The sequence below is a fragment of the Bubalus kerabau genome, chromosome 2 (genome assembly GCF_029407905.1).
Source record: "Bubalus kerabau isolate K-KA32 ecotype Philippines breed swamp buffalo chromosome 2, PCC_UOA_SB_1v2, whole genome shotgun sequence".
Classification (NCBI taxonomy): domain Eukaryota; kingdom Metazoa; phylum Chordata; class Mammalia; order Artiodactyla; family Bovidae; genus Bubalus; species Bubalus kerabau.
Window position 1 is genome coordinate 115315353 of NC_073625.1, and position 22375 is coordinate 115337727.

Sequence of the window (22375 nt, forward strand, 5' to 3'; positions counted from 1 at the left end):
CAAAAATTCTCCTAAGATCTCAGCATAGGGCATGGGTATTCTTTCCTGAAAAATTGGTGTGCCAGACAGTCAGTCAGTTCAGTCGCTCCATCGTGTCCGACTCTTTGTGACCCCATGGACTGCATCACGCCAGGCTTCCCTGTCCGTCACCAACCCCTGGAGTTTACTCAAACTCATGTCCATGAGTTGGTGATGCCATCTAACTATCTCATCCTCAGTTGTCCCCTTCTCCTCGTGCCTTCAGTCTTTCCCAGCATCAGAGTCTTTTCCAATGAGTCAGTTCTTTGCATCATGTGGCCAAAGTATTGGAGCTTCAGCATCAGTCCTTCCAATGAACACCCAGGACTGATCTCCTTTAGGATGGACTGATTGGATCTCCTTGCTGTCCAAGGGACTCTCAAGAGTCTTCTCCAACACCAAAGTTCAAAAACATCAATTCTTTGGTGCTCAGCTTTCTTTATAGGCCAACTCACACATCCATACATGACTACTGGAAAAACCATAGCTTTGACTAGACGGACCTTGTTTGGCAAAGTAATGTCTCTGCTCTTAAATCACAAGAACTTGAGGTCCTTCTTTGCCTTTGACTGTCAGATAGTGTCTAGTTTTATGGTTACTTACAGGAGTTTCTCCTTACCCCAGAGGTGGGGAACAATCTTCTATCCTGGATTCTGACAAAACATTTGAGTAAGCATAATGAATGGGCAGTTGGATGGAGCAGGGTTATAGATTTAAATGAAAAGTATTGTACTGTTGGGCTTCCCTGGTGGCTCCGTGGTAAAGAATCCGCCTGTCAATGTAGGAGACCCAGGTTTGATCCCTAGGTCGAGAAGATCCCCTGGAGGAAGAAATGACAACCCACTCCATTATTCTTGCCTGGGAAATCCCATGGACAGAGGAACCTGGTGGGCTACAGTCCGTGGGGTCACAAAAGAGTCAGACACGACTTAGCAACTAAATAGCAACAATAATAACTGTATATAATTATCCTCTCCTTCCCTAGACCACATGATGTATGACCCTTCTAAATGATTATTATTATACAAGAAGATTTTTGTGGGTGTGGTTTTCAAACTTAAGTATTTCCAAAGCTCTTTCAGGAATTGGTAGGGTTGTGAATTTTTTAAAAATAAAATAAAACTGACTCACCCATCCACACTGCCAGGGTCTCCAGTCAATTAGGCCTCAGTTCTAAGAGAAATATAGGTTTCACCCCTCCTTGTTAATACCTAAGGCTGAAGTTCCTAGGATGAATTTTGTGCCTTGGGCAAGGGAGAGATGTGGACAATGGATAGGCTGCCCTGTGCTTTGCTTTAAGCAGATGGAAGGGTGGGCTCTGGGCTTTAACTCTGTGATTAGCTGTTTTAGAAAGAGAAGACTATGCAGGTAACTGAGAGAGAAGACAGTAAAGTAGGGGGAATTTGCTGTAGAAATGTTTTAAAGTTTTTTGGGGGAGAAAAGACTTAGTAAGATAATTTTGACCTCTTTCAAATGTGCTTGTAGCCGAGTGCTTGCTGAGTAAAAGAAAAATAGTTTGCTGAGCTTTTACTATAAATAAATAATATGGGATTTATTTTCTCATTAAAGTCAGCTTTATTCCAAGTAAATTGATATTTAATTATCAGTATCCTCTGAGTTCCTCCCTTTAGGTGTTGCATAAAAGTGAAAGTCAGAGTGTTCAATATTCTCTGTGTAAATCTGCTACAGCTGTCCTTTTCAGTCTAAATTAAATGTGGAGCTTTCTCCGTTTCATAAACTATAGCAGAGATCTGAGGAGAACTCATTGGTTTTGCTGGTTGGTTGGTGGACATGCCAAATTGCTTTGGGAGGTTAAAGTAATTGGTGTTTTCTGTTACAAACTGTAGCCTATTTCTTATTTCCCTCTTATGTTTCTGCCTAGAAATTCCTTTGATGATATATGAGAACAGGTTGGAAGGGTTAAAATTAGGTAAGGGAAGAGAACTTAAGGTTGGCAGAAGTAAATGCAGCTTTCTGAACAATGATGCTGTTACACTGACTGGAACCAAAGACAGAGCTGAGAAATGATCTTGTCTACCTCCCAAGCGTCTGCTCTAGGTGGTGTATCTCTTCTTTGGACACTCAGAGCTCCCTTCTTCATGTGGGAAGATAACACAAAGGCCTGGATTTTCATATCAGATGATCACTAATCAGATATTTTACTTTACTAATAATTTCAAAGATACAGATAATCCAAGACAGAGATAAAACACAGAAGTCCAGGACCACCAAAAGCTCCACGATCTTTCTTACAACATCAGGATATGCTGAGATCTTGATTGGCATGCAAAGTTTCTAAATAATGCATGTTGCATCCTATCACTTACCCTGAAGAGAGCCATTTCATCATGAAATGTAATCACTTTTTACTTAGTTATGTAACTTATTTGATACTTTCCAGGGAGCCATTGATTGTAGGTTTGTCTACCATAAGAAGTCATAGACAGGCCAGACAGATCCTACTAAAACGCACCATAAATAAAGAGTCTCCTGCTGGCAGGTACCATTAGTTTGTCAGGAGGTCTGTCATTGATGTGTTTATAAGGTTTGGTCTTGTCAACTTTCTTTCTTTCCTGGAAGTGCATCCCCACCCATCCACCCATTTCCTCCCTTCCCCCTCCCCAGAAGGGGGAAGTATGGTTTGTAGATCTGTTGCTTAACTTCTTCCTTTCCAGTGTCAAAGTGAGCAAGATACGATAACCCTGATAGGAAAAGCGAAACCCAGCATTCCTCTGGTTTGAGTGAAATCATTTTGAATGGTCTTTATGGTTACTAACATAGTTGGAAATTATCTTTTCTCCATAACCAGATATTATATATCTTTTATGGAAAGGGTAAAAACCTAGTCTCCAATGGAGACGTTAAAGAGAGAGCATGGTCCAGGAGGACAGGGGGAAGGCAGGTTGGCCTGGTGGATGGAGTACTGGATTTGGATTCAAGAGACCTGGATTCAAGCCTCTACATGGCCTCCAATGAGTTCTATAACCTGGGCAAAACCCATGTCCCTCTTGAGCACAGTGTCCTCATTTGACAATCCAGGGACTAGTCCATGATCCTATCTGTTAGCCCTGGGCCGACATCTAATACATATAATCTAAAAATCTTTTAGGACTCTGAAAAGCTATAAACCTATACTTTCCATAATCCCTAGTTGTTCCCAGTGTGGAAGAAGTCATTCAGGCGGTAGAGGTGTGTCAATAAAAGTGGTGCTGGAGGTTGGCGTGCAGTGATGTGTCCTCTTTATGATCGCATAGTACTGCACCTCTGTTTGTATGTTTTGCCAGGGGTATTCCCTGACCTCCAGGTTAGTTGAGTGACAGAGAATACCCTAGTTGCTCACTTCTAGTGCCAGCCACTTGGGAGTTGGGTTGAGTTAGTTGGATTAGATTGAGCTGAGGAAACTCAGTCTGGGAAAAGCATGGTGGTTGAATTCTTTGGTGATAACCTCTCCACCCCAGAGGGGTTCCCAGAGGGGACCATTACAGACAATGAAGCTAGCTTCCCTGGTGGCTCAGACAGTAAAGAATCCACATGCATTGTGGGAGACCTGTGTTCAATCCCTGGGTTGGGAAGATCCCCTGGAGGAGGGCGTGACAACCCACTCCAGCATTCTTGCCCAGAGAATCCCCATGGACAGAGGAGCCTGGTGGGCTACAGTCCATGGGGTTGCAAGGAGATGGACAGAACTGAGTGACTAAGCACACAGCACATAATTCCTTGAGGAACTGGTATATAATTGCCTTGAGGGGTTAGGTAGTGGGAGGCTGGGGAAGCTGGGGGAAACTGTTCTAACTGTGTCTGGATCTTTTCACAGGAACTTTTAACTTGCTGTGAAGAAGGAAAAGGGGAGCTCAAGGAAGGCCTGGAGGTGATGCTTAGTGTTCCAAAGAGAGCCAACGACGCCATGCACGTCAGCATGCTGGAAGGTAGCTGTGCGCTCAGCCTCCCGGGGAGCCTCCTCCTTTCCTAAAGCTGTGGAACTGGCGTCATGGGGGGGAAGTGGTGTGAAGTCATGCAGAGTGCCAGGCTGGAAGACAGGAGAAATGGCAAGTTGTTCCATAGGTCCTGGGGAAGTGTGAGAGGAGATCCACAGGGGCCAGCTCAGCTATCACCTGCCTCCAGGTAGCCCCAGGCCTGTGTCGCATCAGATATGTGGACAACCTGCTGCCTGAGAGCCAGAGTAGGACAAGCCATCACCATCCTTACTGGAAAGGTGTGAAAACCCTGACCCATAGCCATCCTGTTCATCTGCATAGCATCTGCATCGCACTTGTCATCATAATAAGCAGAAATCCGGCACATACACACACACGCTGTATTTAGCCTTGTCCTTCTCTCTTGTTTATTCTTTTAAAATCCATATAACATAAAGGTTACCATCCGAACCATTTTTAAATGTACAGTCCAGTGGCATCAAGTACATTCACGTCAGTGTGCAGCTACCCTCACCCATTCGCAGCACGTGAGTCAAGTCCAGCGAGATAAAACTGAAGGGACTCTGTCAAAGCTCCTTCAGTCCACTGGAACCATGTTCTAGGGACCCAGAAACCTGGCAGAGTGAGACAGTAAAGCACTCCCAACACCACAAAACCCAGCAGATGAGGGCAGAGCAGCCATGGTCAAAACTGTTAGATGAGTTAATATTCCATATCCCAACCTGGGCTGGCAAACAGGTGAGATAAGGGAGGCAAGTCTTCTTTGTTGTACATAGTAACCCTGTGGGGTATTCCTCTCTTCGAGACCACTTTTCCTTCCCTGCCCCTTACCCCAACACTGCCAAAGACTTAGTCTGGTTTCAGTATATCCTGGCCACCCTTAACACAAGAAGCCCACTTCTTCATGCAGAGGAGCCATGATTACCTTCTCCAGACTGAGCACTGACTATCTGAATCTATTCCTAGTATCTCACCTTCTCCACCTCCTACTCTTCTGTTCACACCTGCTCCCCACCCCCTCCCCCATGTCTGCCTCTCTGAGCACCTTCTCCTCCAGCCTGTCCCTGACCTGTATTCTGGATCCAGGTACTTCAGGTATGCTCTATGGACCAACAGCAGCAGCACCTGAGAACTTGTTTAAAAGTGCAAATTCATGGGCTCCACCCCACTCCTACTGAATCCCAGCCTTTTAGGGATTGAAGAATTGATTATGTGTTTTCATAATCAATTTAGGTGATTCTTATACACAATAAAGTTTCAGAACCTCCGTTAAAATGATACGAATATAAATTGCTGAAGGCTTGTGCACCGCATAGTACAGGAGCTATCAAAGGGAAGTCCTAGGAATGGAGCATTAGAAATGAGGAAATGAAGTGACAACAAATGGAGTGGAGTCGGAGGCACTCAGGCAGGCAGTGTGTGTCGTCAGCCCCATTCTGGGCTCCAGGTCAGCTACAGCGGGAGCTGTGGAGGGAGAAGGAGAGATGGCGTTTGCCCTTGCCGGCGCTCCCCGGCTGGCAGAGGGCTGGGGGAGACTGCTCTGGAACTCTGCATGAGATTCCCCTGATATTGGTTCCGTAGAGGAGACCTGAGGCAGAAAGGGGGTCTGATCCCAATGCCATAGAGCTGTCCTCTGAGGTGTGCAGAAGCCACAGGAATCAGCCTGAGAGAAAAGTGTGGGAGCTGAGGGGTCCCTGTCAGGAAGCCTGCCTCCAAGAGGGGACTGGAGCAAGGGGCCCACATGTGGTGGAGAAATCACACAGACTGGAAACGGGTTTTTTTCAGGGTTCGACGAGAACCTGGACGTGCAGGGGGAGCTGATTTTACAAGATGCCTTTCAAGTGTGGGACCCCAAATCGCTGATCCGGAAAGGGCGGGAGCGACACCTATTCCTCTTTGAGATCTCCTTGGTTTTCAGCAAGGAGATCAAAGACTCTTCAGGACACACGAAATATGTTTACAAGAACAAGCTACTGGTAGGTGGGGCAGGTGGGATCAGACGAGTCTCCCCATTTGCTAGCTCCCTTGGGCAGGAAGGGATCTTGTACACTCTGCTCGTCTCTCCCCTGGTGCCACACCAACACCATCCTGGACAAGTGAAAGGCATCCTAGTTGGAAAGTGCCCCCTCAGCCCACTTCCGCATCTTAGAGCTCACCTTTCTTCTTCCTGTTGGCGTGGGCGCCTCCCTCTTCACCCTCCCTCCCTGCTACCTGCTCATCAGGCACGTGCCTGTAGGTCCTTTCATCCTGGGTAGAAGAACAGAACATCTGGTCTGTTTAAGTTTGATTGACAGAGCCCCTCCCTCGGTCCTCTCCTCTCTGTTGCCTTTCCCTTCCCACCCCAGCCCTAAGTCTCCCCACCGCCCTCCCCTTCCCCGCCTCTCACAGGCATTTCCTGTCTACAGACCTCAGAGCTGGGTGTGACCGAACACGTAGAGGGCGATCCCTGCAAATTCGCCTTGTGGTCTGGGCGCACCCCATCCTCAGACAATAAAACAGTGCTGAAAGTAAGTATTGCTCTCTTCTGGGCACAAGACCAGGGTTGGGTGTAACCAAAGGGGGCTTAGAGGGATGTGGGCAGGATATGCCTGAAAGCTGGGGCCTCTGGGCTTCCCTCAGGAGGGCAGCCCCACATGGGTGTTCAGACACAAATTCTATCATGAAAGTAGCCTGAAATCTCAGACTACTGGTCTCTAAGTCCAGGTACTTGTTGGCGTGTGGAAGGAAGAAGGCAGGGAATGGCCTTAGTGGGGCCCACTTAAATATGTTCTGCCCATGTGGCCACTTCAAGTGTCAAGGATGACAACTGACCTTTGGCAAAAGTCACCTTATTTTGCTCTACATTCATTCTACATTTCTTTCCTGAACACCTTCCGCATATAAGGTATTCTGCTCAGTGGAGGCTGTGTGTGAGATATAGACCCTTACATTCTAGAAACTTGAGTGAATCATACGAGCGAGCATGGGAACTAGGCCGATTGAGAGGAGTGTTGAGAAGGGTCCCTAAGGAGTCCCCTCAGCTCCCCAGAGTACACGTCACCGGGGAGCTGAGTGAGCACTTGTGGTCACGCTAGTGAAACCGAGGACAGATCCTGCATGTGGCGCACCCGTCAGCTGTGTGCTTCTCAGGGAAGTGCTCATCACCAAGGAAGAAATGGGCCAGCCCTAAGCAAGCTTCACACTTGTTCACTCTGTGTTGTCAGCATGGCTGCTGCCCGGCATGAGGAAGAAGTACCTGAACAGACTTCCATGAAGACAAATAGGGTATTCATGGAGTGATAGCAGTGCCTTCAATTAACAGGTTTACTAGGCTAAAAACCTGGGACCGACTCAGTCAGTACAAGCCTATGTAGTCATATGGGCGTTGGACTTACATCCAGGTTCGATATAAGTATATCCGAGTTAGACCAGTATATCCAGGTCTATATATCCATTTGGTAAGTGGCTGCTGCCTCCAAACACCCCCTTGTTGCCCCTCCTGTATTCTCCAGACCTCCCCAGAATCCAGTAACTGAAGTGTTAATCCTTGGTCCAGCAGGGGCAGATTTCATTGTTGGTCAGTGCCTCCAAAGTTATTAAAACTTTGAAAATGACCCTGTTGAAGTTTTCATTGAGTCTTGAGGTCAGAGCCCTGTTCAAGGAGTTGGAAAAGCATGTCCGTGGGATTGAAGTCACAAGTATAAAACCGGGAGGGAGGGTGGGGAGATGATTTGGGAGAATGGCACTAAAACATGTATAATATCATATAAGAAACGAATTGCCAGTCCAGGTTCGATGCAGGATACAGGAAGCTTGGGGCTGGTGCACTGGGATGACCCAGAGGGATGGTATGGGGAGGGAGGTGGGAGGGGGGTTCAGGATGGGGAACACATGTACACCCGTGGCGGATGCATGTTGATGTATGGCAAAACCAATACATTATTGTAAAGTAAAAAAAATAATAATAACAATAATAAAAAAATTAAAAAAAAAAAAAACCCAGAGAAATAAACCCCTCCAACATTTGGTATCCTTGACCAATGATGGATTAAGCCTGCAAGAGAAGGGTTGAGAACTGTTGCGGTGGATTGAAGGGAAATGAGGTTCTTACTGTCTCTCCCTGTGGCACTGCAGGCCTCCAACATAGAAACCAAGCAGGAGTGGATCAAGAACATTCGAGAGGTGATTCAAGAAAGGATCATTCACCTGAAAGGAGCTTTGAAGGAGCCAATTCAGCTCCCCAAAACACCAGCCAAACAGAGGAACAATAGTAAGAGGTAACCAGGGTCTCTGCCCCTAGCACAGGGGTGGGGTAAACCTTTGCTTCTGTGGGGGTGGTGCACCCCTCTCTGTGGCACCCCACTGAATTCTACCTAAGAGGAGTCACCTCCTCTTAAGCACCTCACCCATCACTGTCAGTTATACTCAGCAGAGCTTCAGTGAGCACCTGAGTGTGTTGGGTACCCCAGGAATATAAAAGGGAGTCCATTCGCTCAAGAATCATCTGACAGGCATGTCTCACACGTGGGATAATTAAACAAGAAGAGCTAGGGCCACCGGTAGGGACGGGAAATGCTGTAGGCATCACGGAGAGAGGACTTGTGATGGGCACTAGAGTGAAGTGTATGGGGAAGGCTTTGGGAGGGAGGTGGCTGAGGGGAGGGCTCTCTGGACCGGCTTGACAGCGAAGGGCTGTGACGGGCAGGGGTATGGCGTCACTGCGGCTCTTACTCTACACCCCCACCCCTGCCAAGCCCTCATCTTCTTTCATTTGAGGCAAGCCTTGTGATTGGGCAGAAGATGACTTTTCTTAAAATATCTTCATCTCTCTGGGTCCTTCTGAATCCCAGTTTTCCCTATACCAGTGGGTGACTGCTTAAGTATTTCTTTCTCAAGTCTCCTTGTGACAGTCACCTTCAATGACTCTTTGGAGGGCACTTTAAAAGAAAGAATAGAAAAACTTCATGTCAATTTTGGAAAACTCGAAAAAAAAAAAAAGTAAAAACAGAGTTTTGGAGGTTATGGATGTTGGTGATAACAGGCTGTCTTCTCTCCTATTCATGAATGGAATAAATTCAGAAGATTTAGTTGACCCTTTGGTACCAGCCAGCATACACAAGCCAGGGAGCCACCAGGAGAGGTGGTAGTCAAAAGAAGGGTGTGGCTAAGGTAGAGAGAGATTCCCCCAGGGGCAGGAGCCCCAGGACATGCATGGCCAGGATAAGGCCCCTGCTAGGTGCTGAAAGAACAGTTATGACTGTGCTGGGGAGGGGTTATTTTCAGTTACCTGTGTCAGGGTAAGGGGCACAATTAGTTTAGTGCTAGAGATGGATCCTTCTGTAGCGAGTCTTTACTTCAATAAAAGAGAGAATGAAAAACAGTTATAAGGAACTCAAGGTCCAGAACCTTGATGAGAAAGGATATTCAGGCGAGGCTGTCCAGGGAAAGAGCCCCTTTCTCCTCTAGTAGAATTTGAGCATTTCTAGAACATGGGATGGACATACCTTGGAAATGCCTCATGCCTTGCCTTGGTCGTTGTCAGGTGATGAGAGAGTGAGAAACCTTGGTGGACTCTGCAGAGAACAGCCAGGCATTGTGTTATTTCATTAGCTTGGCTCCCTATATATGGGGACAGAGTTTACAGAGGAAGTGGTTGGCTTGGGGAATACTTCCTACCCTCCTGGCTAGGCTCCTCACCTTCCCCAGAACTAGCTTCATCTGGAGTGGACCAGAAGGTCCTGCAATGGGCCAGAATAGTAGGAAGCAGGAAGTACAGCCAGCTTGGAACTATCTACAAATGGTGGGGAGCAGTGTTCCAGATATCTAAAATAACAGATGATCTAAATGTCCTTTATTTTTGGTTTTGAAATGCATCACATAATTTTTTTTTACAGCAGATTTTCCTTCCTACGAACATGTGGCTTATATTATTAAAATAAGTTGGCATTTCCCAAGCCCACAAGTGGTGTTGAGAAAACAGTCGACTTAGAATTATTCTGAGTGGGAGAAACTTCTTATGATTAGCACTCTCTGTGTATGTACATATGCATCACATGTATGCACACATGCACACACATGTCCATGTTCTCCCACACTGTAGATTGTAATGGTGTAGACTTTGATGAGACAGCTTCAATAAATGTTGCCCATGGAGTAACACTCTCGGGCAGTGAGTTCCCATTTCCCCTAAGGCCATATTTTTCTAAAGTAGCAGCAGGGGTATGACTTTCACACAGACCCCCCATAGGAAGTGCTGTCATTTCCTGTGCTGATTTATCCAACCCCTGGCCCACACCTCCAGTTTTTCCTGACACGGACCCTTTGGCTTTCACCAGTTGCCAGACCGCTAATGCCCCTTGGCCCAGCCTTTGTGTTCAGTATGGGATTGGGACCCAGTTGTAAAGCAGCAGAGTTGAGGGAGCATGTGAATGAAATGGTCCAGGGGCCTAGGAACGGTCCAAAGGCCAGGAGTACACTTGGGAGACTGTCCTGTCAGACCCTCAGGAGCACAGCTGGCTCCAGAGCTGCTGTGGAATCTGTGACTGTCCTCTTATCTTTGAGAAGATGCCTTGGCTTTCTATGTTAATAAGAAGTCATCATAAATAAGCATGCGATCAGTAAGACCCACCAAAATGAAGGCAATAAACTCTTCCTCCAGACGCAGGAGTTGAGGGTCCAACATAAGGACCCTCCCAAGGATCATCTCCCCTGGAGAAAATATCCCACCCAATTTTCTTAAGCAAGAGAATCACAGGTCAAAAAAAATTCTTCTCAGCTCTGTTCTCTTTATAAGCCAGCTATAAACCACCCCCATCCTGTTACAGCACGCACAAAATCTGTTTGAATGCCCTGAGCTCTGGGATTGTTGCAGATGACCCAGACAGTTGGAGAGAAGCCTAGGTTCTAAGCAGGTGCTAAGAAGCAGGTGCTTCTCCCTACTGGCTATTATAGACCCATTCCTAGTGAAAATAAATAGCTGCCCCCTCTGTACCATGGGCCAGAAGAGTTATAGAGAGTCATTTTGTATTCAGTTATCAACATAGTGATTATGTATTTGCTAAGCGCAAGAAGTGACATCATTGAAAATCACATGGGACTGCTTCCTTTAGTGGGATAATTTTAGACAAATCCCTGCTAAAAAGTGCTAAGGCTCTGCTCTGCCAGACCAGCTGGAAATCCTTGTGTGCTCTAAACCCACAGTTGTTCCCCCCACCCCCACCCCTGCTGTTTTTCTCTTCTTCCTGCAGGGATGGAGTGGAGGATGTTGACAGCCAGGGGGATGGGAGCAGCCAGCCAGACACCATCTCCATTGCCTCTAGGACCTCCCAGAACACAGCGGACAGTGACAAGGTAGGCCAGTGCCCCAACCTTCCTCCCCAAGACTTCCTACTGGCTGAACCACTCCTGGAAGGCCACCCATGGAGGAATGTCTCCCATGGTGGAGCCTGACCTCAGTAGCCAGTGGTCTTTGTGGCGGCCAGAGGAGAAAGAGCTGGAGGGCTGGAGGAGATATGCTATAGCCAACCTTCCTCCCCAAGACTTCCTACTGGCTTAACCACTCCTAGAGGGCCACCCATGGGGGAATGTCTCCCATGGTGGAGCCTGACCTCAGTAGCCAGTGGCCTTTGTGGCGGCCAGAGGGGAAAGAGCTGGAGGGCTGGAGCAGATATGCTACAGCGTGGAGATTTTGTCTGAGGGGACAGAAGATTGAGGGGCCAGCCAGCCCTCTCATGCCATCAAAGCTTAGCAGTACTGGGGAGAGTGAAGAGTGAGTCTGGGTTTCCTCTCCTGAGATGCCCCAGGGGCACTTATTAGGCTGTGCTTTCTGGGAGACTGGAACTCAGGAAGCTGAGACTGGGATAGTTTCCAGAGACCTTAGTGGCTGTGACTGGCTCATCCCGAAGTTAGACCAAGACCAGTGACTTTGGAAATGGCCACAGAGATGCCAGTTGGAAGGGGCCTCCTGTCCGAAGGCACTCTGGTGAAAATGATGCCTTTCTCTGGCCAGAGTACTGGGGCCCAGTTCCTGAGGGACAGAGGACCAGGAAGTGATGTTTGAAAAAATGTGGAGGGATGTAGTTGTCTCAGGAGAAAACCTGGTCACTTGCTCTCTTACATTTTGGAGCAAGTGAGTAAGAGGAGCTCTGATGAGGAGCCAAAGAAAGGAGACTGTAGCAGAGACTTGGAGTGTTTGCTCAAGCCACGGGAGGAGTTCAGCGGTCTGAATGTGCATCAGGAGCGGGGGAAGGTTCTGTCTCTGACCCTCCTCTCATCTGTTTACCTGAAGGTCAGAAGAGTGTGAGATGATCCTTTTCTGAATACTAGGGATTTTATTAATAAAGGTAGGGGTTTTCAAAGGCTAATTGATCCTAGTTTCTAGACTGAGTATTTTGGCCTTAGTCCTCCAGCCTCAGGCAACATGCTGTGTCCTGACTTCATTTTAGTTTTCTAAATTAGGGACACTCTTTTTAGGATAATCTGCATTTATTAGAATTTTTCCAAATTTTTTCTTTCTTACTGGAAACTTCCTAAGATCATGGTGCAAAATCATTCTCTAGACTAGTGTTCAAGGACATGCAGGGTAATCAATTCTATTTGACATCCTGCTTTCATTTTTGACTATCAGAGTAGATGGAAAATTGGATTTTTCTACTTGTTAAACATACAAACAAAACTATTTCTGTACTTCCTTTCTCCTCCTGTTGGTTGTTTAGAAATATAACCTAGAGTATCCTATGAATGAAAGTGTTTTTTTTTAAGCAGTCAGTGGTGGTAAGTGATCATGCTTCCCATGTTCAGCCTAGGAGCCTATTAGTTGCATGGTGGTCGTCCAGGGGATGCTTCCCTTCCGGCTGCTACTTTGTCTTCCCCAGGGCCGTTAGACACCTCAGCCAAAGAGTTGTCTTAGGAAGCCTCCACTCCAGCCTTTCCTTGTCTTCTAGCAGGGTGATTGCAGTTAGAGTAGATCACTTCTGACAGCAGCCACTTCTTTATTAATGAGGAACCCTGGTAGTTACACGTTATTCACAAGTGAGGAAACTGATGCCAGAAAGTCTGAGTGACTCACCTAAGAAAACCCTAGCAGCGAGTAGAAAAGCAGAAACTAGAACCCATGTCTCCCTGATTCACTGTCATGTTTTCTCCTCACTCTAAAAGTCAAAGCTTTGAGCTCCCAGTGCTAAGATGAGCTCAGCTAGTAGGTCCTGCTTCACATTCCACAAAACTTCCAGGCACATACTCGTGAAAAAGCACCCACCACGTGCCAAGCTCTGTGCTGGATACTGTAGAGACATGTGGACTCTTTGTTGAGTGTGAATTCTTATTTGTGTAATTTTCGTTTCATGTATGTCTCTATAGCCAGGCTCTTAAGCCCTGATGAGGGCAGGGGTTATGTCTGTCTGTTTCACGGCTGTCCCCTCGGCACATAGCACACAGGGATGCTCAGGAAGTACTTGGGGAATGAACAGAGCAGGCAGGGAACTCTAGAATGAAGAAGAAGCTAAAACAGGTGGTCTGAAAGCAGCCAAACATACAAATAGTGTATTTATAAATATGCTAAAGAAACCTGGAAGTTTCCTTACTTCAAGCAAAAAGCTTTGATCAGCTGGAGGACTGGTCAATTCCCAATTACCTTCTCAGCCTTTGGGAAATATGAACAGTAGGTTGGAAGATGAAGAGAGATTCTGTGTTCTGACAGGAAACCTGGAAAATCACTTAGAAACAGTCAAATAAAGGGAGGGCCTGTCTGCAACCATGCACTGTGATTAGAATGTTCTTACTCTTCTAACACTAAGCAGTGAGAATGGGACAACCATGTGTCCCCTTGACCTGCACTGCCCTTCATCAGAGAAACTGTTGATTGGTATCTTTGAATTTAAAAATGTTATCAACAGTGTTAAAAATTTCCCCCTAACTATACCACAAGACCTGGAAACTAGTCTTCACTGGTTTCCAAGGAGTCAGCTGAATAGACTCTGAAGAAGAGAAAGAGAAAATGGGTTAATTCGGGTAGGCTGAGTCATATTCAGCAGGAGGGCAGACAGGGAGACTGTGGGGAAGGGACGGGGCAGAGATACCTCACAGAAATCAGGGTTATTTTAACAGTGAGTTTCTAGAAAAGCCCCAGTCTTTTTCTTCTAATCCAGAGGAATGAGAATAGTAGAACTGTGGGCTGGATAGATGGTGAACATAACCATCAAAGGGCCAGGACGGATGGCCTTCGGGACCTGTGGGATCCTAAGACACCTCTGCAATCACTTAATGTGTCCTCTGTGTGTGGGGTAGGGTGGAAGGAGTGTGGACACACCTGGGTTCAAATTCCAGCTCTGGCACTTGCCCTTTGTGTCACGTTGCACGAGTTATTGCACCTTAATCTCCCAATCTATAAAACAAAGATAATACCCATCTCACTGAGTCTTTGGGAAGGTTAAGTAAAATATGTTTAGTTGTTACCTATTAGACACTCAGTAAAGGTTAACTTTCTGTCTTTATTAGAAAGGAAATAGAAATCTAGAGACTGAATAAGAGTACTTGATTATTTAGCAGATTAAAGATCTTTGGAAGTTCTTGAATAGAGTTCTGCCCTCCAGGTCCATGGTTCATTAAATGTCAAAAAGTTTTTTCTATATTAGACCTAAAGGGACATAGCTTCAGTTTGCTTGTCTATAAATAGAACAACTTTACTCCACTTTCCATTTGCTAAGCCTTAGAATCTAAAATGTAGCTATTTGTTGTTAGCATTGGCTCTTGGTTTATTTTGTTATCTAATGGGTTATGATCCATTATTCTCAGGTATTTCATTTTAATCCTCAAATTGTATCACCTTTGGCCAGTGGTAACGCCTAAAGCTTTAGATATTTGAAGACAGTTGACTTGTCTTATCTATTTTTTAATCTTCTTTTTTAGAAGTTCTCAGTTTCTCCAGCTATTCTTTGTATTAATATATTTTCAGACCTTTCCATATCCTGGTTGCTTTCCTCAGATTTACTCTAGTATATAATGATCTATATAAAATGGGGCTTGCAGAGTGACATATAGTACATTAGATGTGAACTAACCAATGCAAATTCAGCTTCTTGTTCTAGAGCGACAATGCCTGCCCTCCTCCCTAAGATGTTTTACCCTGTATAGTAGGATGTACAATGCTGACTTATGGAATCTCCTTGCCTGTTTTTGTGGCCCGCTCTTAGTTGGGCAGGTGACTTAGTAACCTGAGTGTTGGACTATTTAATATCTATTAGATGTTCCCTTGTTTAATTCCATCCATATTCCAGCATGTTTTGAATACAGAATTATTCTGTCCAGTGTATCAGATGCATTCCCCTGCATTATTGGCTAAACATACTTTTTGTGACTTCATCCAAATTCTGACTATGAAGACAAGATTGAGAACAGAAGACCAACAAACGACGAACATCTGGCCCTTCCTCATTTCCCACTCAGGTTTTGAAACTTGGGTCTATCCTTGTCTGACTCTTCCTTTTAGGAAAGGGAACGCCCCCATTTTCCTCTATAACAGAGAAGCTGGAATTGCTTGTGGTATGTCCTCCCTTAATGAGGAATCAGTCTAGTATTCTTAATTCTGCGTTAAATTCTGACAAAGCCAACATGGGTGCCTCAGTAAATGATATGAATAGCTTTCCCCAAAGTTTTTTTTGTTCAGCTCTCAAATGGGTCTGCATAATTAGGTTCTACTTTATCCTTGTCCCGTGTAAAAGTGTCATTTCCCTGAAGGCAAATGGATGTCCTTACTTTGTCCATAGAGCTCTGGATCTGAGCCCCTTCCTATTCTGTCCAGATTATGCTCATGGTACTCTGGACATGACTATAAGACCCTCTTGCTTATACATGTATTAGGTGGTGGAAGTTTGCAACCATATTTCAGAGAAATCCAGAATCATAGAATTCTAGTCAAGCAAGGCTGAGTAATAAGGTAGTAGTGAAGAAGTGTCTTGTCATTGAACAAGATGGGTATCTGCCAAATAATTACCAACTAATGGTACAGAAGTAGCCAGCTAGGCAGTGACAGTCTCTATGCATGTATATGTTGTTTAGACTAGGCATGCCAGAGGTGCTCAGTAAGTGCTTATTGAATTGAACATTACAAACCCCTCCTAGGAAGGGTGCTCTCCATCCAAAATACGCTATGAATTTCTAGACATGTTCAGGCTGGCTGGAGACAGGAAATTGAGCTGCAAGTGCTATTCTCTGCAAAAATTGTAACAGAAGAATACTGCTGAAACATCCCAGTGCTGACTGTGACTTGAATGAGGGATTTCAAAAACAAGCAAATGTGATCTAAGTTACAAGGTGGGCTGATAATGACAACGTGCTGAAGGGGGACAGGGAAATGCCTAGAGAAGCCTGGAGATTTCAGAATACAACTCAGAAGTGTTTAAACTCTCAACTGTCAAATCAGTGTAATGAGTTATGATCCAAACTTTGTTCTACTGTTTGGGAGGAAATATTCTGTTTAGAGATGGCAAGGGCCAGACTAAGGGGACAAAGGATTCCTACAAGGTCACTCACTGCGGTAACACAATATCACTAACAAGGAGCAGGGCAGCCTGGCTGCAGAAGCCTTCTGGGAAAGAACTTCTTTACTAAAGAGCCCCACCTGGTTTATCAGACCCTGGTGATCCTGACACATGTACTCTGGGAGCACAGAACAGGCCACTAGGTGTAAGGGATGTAGTCAGAGAGGGTCTGGCGCCCGCATTGGTATATTGGTGAGGGCCCCGCCCGTGCACTGGCCTATTTCATCTCTCTCCACTCATGCTCTGTTATGCTCTGCTGTGCTCTCCGTTCATGCTCTGCTGCATAGCAGGTGCGGCTCTCCATGCTGAGAGGGCAGCAATGAATGAACAAGCCCTCCTTTGGCTTGCTTTCCTATATAAGGAGGAAAGGTAAATAACCAGAAAGAGAAAGGATGGCATTCTAGTCTTCTGCTATTAACAAGAGATAAAAAAGGCTCCTAGGTTTTTCTTGTAAGAAAAAGTGGGCTAATGCTGCAATTGGAAGAACTTGCCTTAAATGTAAGAAGTTAGTTTCCTTGTAGGGATTATTGTTGATAGGGGGAGAGAAAAATAGACTCTCCATTTAAATGGGCTCATAGGGAAACTTCCCTGGTGGCCCAGTGGCTAAGATTCTGTGCTCTTAAAATGGAGGGGGCCAAGGTTTGATCCCTGGTTGCGGAAGAAGCTCCCACATGCCACAACTAAAGAAAGATCCCAGCCAAATAAAATAAACTAATATCTTTAAAAATAAAGAAATGGGCTCCTAAGTAGAAAAATTCTCCAGAGAATAAGGCTGGATATAGGGCTTCTTGGGAGGAAGGAGAGCATACTGGTTCCAGTTCCCTAGAAGCAAAGTCTGAGACCGGGATTCCTGTGCATGGAGTTTATTGGTGCCCCTTCAGGGAAAGGGGCAGGAAACAGGGCCCATTGTAGAAGGAGCTAAGGCAAATGTGCACATGGCTTCAGCTGGAGTCCAGCTCAGCCCGATCCCTCCTGGAGCTGGAGTGTGAATGGCACCCAAAATCTGTCCTACCTTGAGGCAAAGGGCTGGTCTTTTGTGGCAGCTGTGAGCTATTAGCAGCCAACATGCAAAGAGCTGGGGCATGGCAGCCCCAGCAGGAAAGAGAGTCTGAGTGGACTGCGAAGGCGTCAGCTGCACAGAGGAGATGGCTTGGGGAATCAGGCACGCATTCAGTCCCTGGCTGCTTACAGTGGCAGGACCTTGAACGGGTCACTTAATCATCCCATGCCTCCGTCTCCAAGTCTGTACAGTGAAGGCAGTGATTTCAGCTTCCTGGGATTCTGAAGGACTAGCCAAGATCCTGTACAAAAGAGGGTGTGAAGCAGAGGAGACTGTCCAGATGACTGTGGTGACTTGAGTTTTAAGGGCCTGCAGATCACTGGCTTTTGCCACTAAGGATAAAAACCAAATATCTGGAAATGTGGAGACTCAACAGTGTCAAGACTAATAAAAATCCTATCAGTTCACACATTGTAATATTTTTCACTTAGCAGATTCTTTAAAAAAAAAAAAAATCAAGATGCTGCACTACACCAGCAGGATATAACTTGTTATAAAGGGAATAATGCATTATGAGCCATATCCCTAGATTTTTTGTTTGTGTATAATATACACAATTTTATGATATATTTGGGTCAATGACCTGTAAAAGAGTTGCTACTCTTTTAGTTATATTAAATTAAATAAAATTATAAGAGAAGACATACTTTTTAAAACTCCTTTATCTGCGTTAATATAGAAGGTGTAAATAACCCAAAGCAATAGCAAATAGAGATATTATAAAATACATTACAACATATGGTTTGGTATTTGAGAGAACACAGAGAGGCCACTGGTACATTTTCTAGTTGGAGAAAGGCCAGAGTTTTTGTTTCATATGTTTTTTTAGCTGGTCGGTTGGTTGGTTTTGTTTGAATTTTCTTTCAGATATATCTAAATAAGACAGTGTAATACAGGTCTACTAAAAATGTATTCAAAAGAATTTAATGGTCAACTCAATGCATACCTAAGGAAGTACTTGATCTTAAAAAATAAATGTATGAAATAATAAAAATACAAAAATAAAGTTATTGATCATCATTAAGAAACAAAACAAAAACGAAAACCATCAAGATGGTCCACCCAAGTTTGAGTCTCCAGAATGAGATTGTGACAATGTGTGACATTTAGCCCTGGGGCCTGAGCAGGTGATCCACCTTCTGGAGGTCTAGCCTATTAAATGCACAATGCTAAAAGCTAGAAAGAAAAAATGTAATGGGTCTCCAGGAGAGTCCTCACCACTTCTGTTACTCTGCCCTTTATCTCAGGGCCCGAAACTGTTTCTTTAGAGGGAGAGGTTTGTGTTGCCTCCCATCTAGTAACAGAGCATTTTCTAACTCTTAAACAAATACCTTTAAAAGATATACAGTTGTACTCCTCCTCTGAGGTGGATACATCTGAAACCTAAACTTAGACTTCATAAATGTTACCAATCAATCATCTAGAAAGCAAATAATCTTCATAACCCACCCGGGTGAGAAGCAGTTTGCAGTACACAGGCAGATCACAGAGCACTGAGCCCACAAATTTCTTGGTTTCCAGTGGTGGTATTTGCAAATATATGATCCAGAAATAAGGAAATTGCAAAAGGTGATTTGTCAGTAGATTAGATCTCTGTGTGATAGCTATAGGGCTGTCCAGAGGCCAGATATGACTCCAGGTAAGTCTGGAGTTTGAAAACAGACACTCAGGGAAGAATGGAGCCCAAGATAGCCTCTTGCCCTCTGTTTCCATCCTGTTTAAAGGGAACAAGGTGATTTGCACAGAATCACAAAGCCAGTTCATGGCAGACCTCAGATTGAAGCCCAAGTCACTCTCCTGCCTGTTAAATGGAATCAAAAGCATATTACTTTTGTAGTAACTGATAGTTCAGCTTCTAAAACTTTGTAGCAAAAACAAACACTATTGGTACTGGCTTCTTTTCCAGCTGCCTCTATACCTCCCTGCCCAGTCCCAGCAAATCTACAGCAACCCAAAGTAAACTACAAAGTGGTTCTTTAAGTTGTCTCCAGACTGCAAAGGAGAAAGATAACTTATCAAGTGTTAATGCCTACCACACACTGTTCGATACTAAGTACTTGTGACTCATGTAGTGGCCTTGGTGGGAGTGCGATTCTGCCCGAGTCTTCAAGCCACTGTAGGCAAATTCCCTTTCGGATTCTGAGAGCTTGGGCAGAAAGCACTGTGGTGAGGCTGATCCCTGTCTCCAAGCGCTGTGGGAGCGTGAGTCTTCAGAACAAGTTCAACCCTACTGCCACCCAGCACAAACTTAAATTCTATTTGTAAAAAGTTTGGTGGAAGCAGAAAGCAAATTTGAGATCAAGCCAAGATGTTCAAGTGGATTAGCTGGCAACAGTCCAAGGCAAACAAGCCTCAAGTGAGTACACTGCCGGTCGGACACACTGGGGAGAAGGGACACAGGACTGGGAGATGGCACAGGTCGAGGGCAGGGCCAGCTTGGAGGTTGGAGGCAGAGAGAAGTGGCAGCTCTCAGGGCGAGGGTTTTACCGGGCTGTTCTGCACAGACCTCTTGGCATATCATTTGCCCTTTTTCCTTCTGAGTTAAAAAAGTTCTTTTAGTGCAGAACAAGATGACTGAATTTACCTTCTTAAAGCTACTGGTAAGATTGAAACAGGCTTTGGGAAATATTGTTTTTTTAAATGTTGTGCTCCTGGATGACTAGGGGGTGATGACACGAGGAGTTCTGGTATCTGGAGGCAAGCTCTCCTGGTAGGGGTGAAAGTGAACTCTTAGGAATTTCAGGATATGAACATCTAGAGCCAAAGCAGTGAGATTAGAGTGGATGGGGTGGGTGAACGAGGCTTTGAGGTGGTGGTTGTGCTTTAGCTGAGCTTCCTTTCCCCATTTGTGCTGTGCTGTCAAACATGACATGTTTTCTCCCATAACATGGGAGTCTTGGTAGATAAGTGGATAAATATTACCGTTTTTTTGTGATCTTGACTGTAGATTGCAAATGCTTGTGTGGGTTTTACCTTCCTGGAAGCTTAGCTTCACTGCCCTACTGCTAATGGCTACTGCCCACCTATCTGTCATGACTAGTGGGATATAGTGCACACAGGATGGCCATGGGAAGATCTATGCTTCTGTGGCATTGGGGTGAGATGATATGATCCTATTGCCAGAAAGCAGAGCCTTGTCAAGAGAAACAAGATTGCCTGTCCTCTGTGGTGGCTTGCCACTAGGAAAAAAACTCCAAGGATGGGACTTTGGCCCAGAGCAACAAATAGCAAATGCCTGCTGAGAGGAGCAGCCTACTTCTGCCCTGATAGCTCTTCCTATTGAGAGAAGTGCTGGAAGATGCAGATCTATAAAGACTAGACGCATTCCACATGTCCACTCCGTAGTTTCACCCAGACTCTTCCTTCTGCTCATCAGTCTTTCTGATCTTCTGCTGCCATGTTCCACTCGGATCTGGCCCTGCTTGTGCTGGAGTAGTCACTGCCTTATTCAAAGTTGATAGTCAAGTTTTCAGCCTCCCCCTATTAGAGTTGCGTTTTCTAAGTTCAGAATGTTCGTCTCCAGTCATTATTGTTATTATTATTATCATCATCATTAATGCTCTAATTGGTTCTACTTGAAGCTGCTAATTGCAGCAACATATAGACATTGATTAGAAGTTCAGAAGAGCAATTCTAAATCTGCATGGCCCCTGCTGATGCTGGTTATGGGGCGTTTACTGAATGCTCCCATATGCATTGCTCTCTGTGTCATATGCAAGGGGTTGTACTCCACTCTGAAGATTATGAAGAAAAAAAAAACAGGCTCTGTGTTTTTCTGTCCCTTTCCTGTCTCCTGCTAGCTGGTTTTCTTTCACTTGCAGGAATGGGATTTAGAAAGTTTCATTCAAGACTCTGCTGTTAGTCACTTACACATGGACGATAGTCTGACTTGGTGAGCACTAGAGGATGTTAAAAGTTCATTACCTTTTCTTTTCCTCATTACCTTGATGCATGCTATCTTTTAATCTCATTGATTAACTTATCAAGCATTTATTGAGCTCCTACTGTTTGGTAGGTGCTATTCTAGACAAAGAGGTTATGGCAGTGAACAAAACAGACAAAGCACCTAGGTGGCCTGCTTAAACCTTTCTCTTTTGTGTTGATGTGAACCTAAATATACTCAAAATGAAGATATTTGGAATGCGTTGCAACTTACATCTATTTTTTGTGTGTGCATCTGTGATTGACACTATTGCAGCTTTTATTTTAAAAGAATTCAGCAAATCTTTTAAAAACATAACATGGGAGTTCTTGAAGGTAGTCCCCCAGTTTTTAACTTCTTGATTCATAATGATTTCAAACCAGAATGTTAGAATTTCCACCACTATCACCTTTGAGCTGTAGTTGCAGTCAGTAGACTTTCAGTTAGGGAAGGTCAATGGCACCCCACTCCAGTACTCTTGCCTGGAAAATCCCACGGACGGAGGGCCTGGTGGGCTGTAGTCCATGGGGTCGCGAAGAGTCGGACACGACGGAGCGACTTCACTTTCACTTTTCACTTTCATGCATTGGAGAAGGAAATGGCAACCCACTCCAGTGTTCTTGCCTGGAGAATCCCAGGGACGGGGGAGCCTCGTGGGCTGCTGTCTATGGGGTCACACAGAGTCGGACACAACTGAAGCGACTTAGCAGCAGCAGCAGCTTTCCTGGCTGGTAGACATTCCAGACAAAGAGAAAAGATCAGGAAGTAGTCACATAGCGCCCAAACATTACTTCTATCTCATAAAACAAGAATATCAAAGGAAAACTGTTATTTAAAAAAAGGGGAAACTGTCATAATCACAGGTGATGATGGTGATAATGAGGAAGGATACGAGGGGATGAGAAGTGGGGAAGAGTTTATTCAA

At 45.1% G+C, this 22375-nt stretch overlaps 1 protein-coding gene across 16 annotated transcripts in view; it reads left to right on the forward strand.

Annotated features, from left to right (window-relative positions):
* KALRN (kalirin RhoGEF kinase) overlaps positions 1–22375 on the forward strand; it is a 705836-nt gene that overhangs the window by 483115 nt on the left and 200346 nt on the right. For all 16 annotated transcript variants that reach the window (XM_055568424.1, XM_055568425.1, XM_055568444.1 and 13 more), the window contains 5 exons: positions 3833–3944; positions 5739–5929; positions 6359–6460; positions 8067–8209; positions 11180–11282. In XM_055568424.1, coding sequence (XP_055424399.1) covers positions 3833–3944; positions 5739–5929; positions 6359–6460; positions 8067–8209; positions 11180–11282 — 651 coding nt within the window. The remainder of the gene's footprint in view (positions 1–3832; positions 3945–5738; positions 5930–6358; positions 6461–8066; positions 8210–11179; positions 11283–22375) is intronic.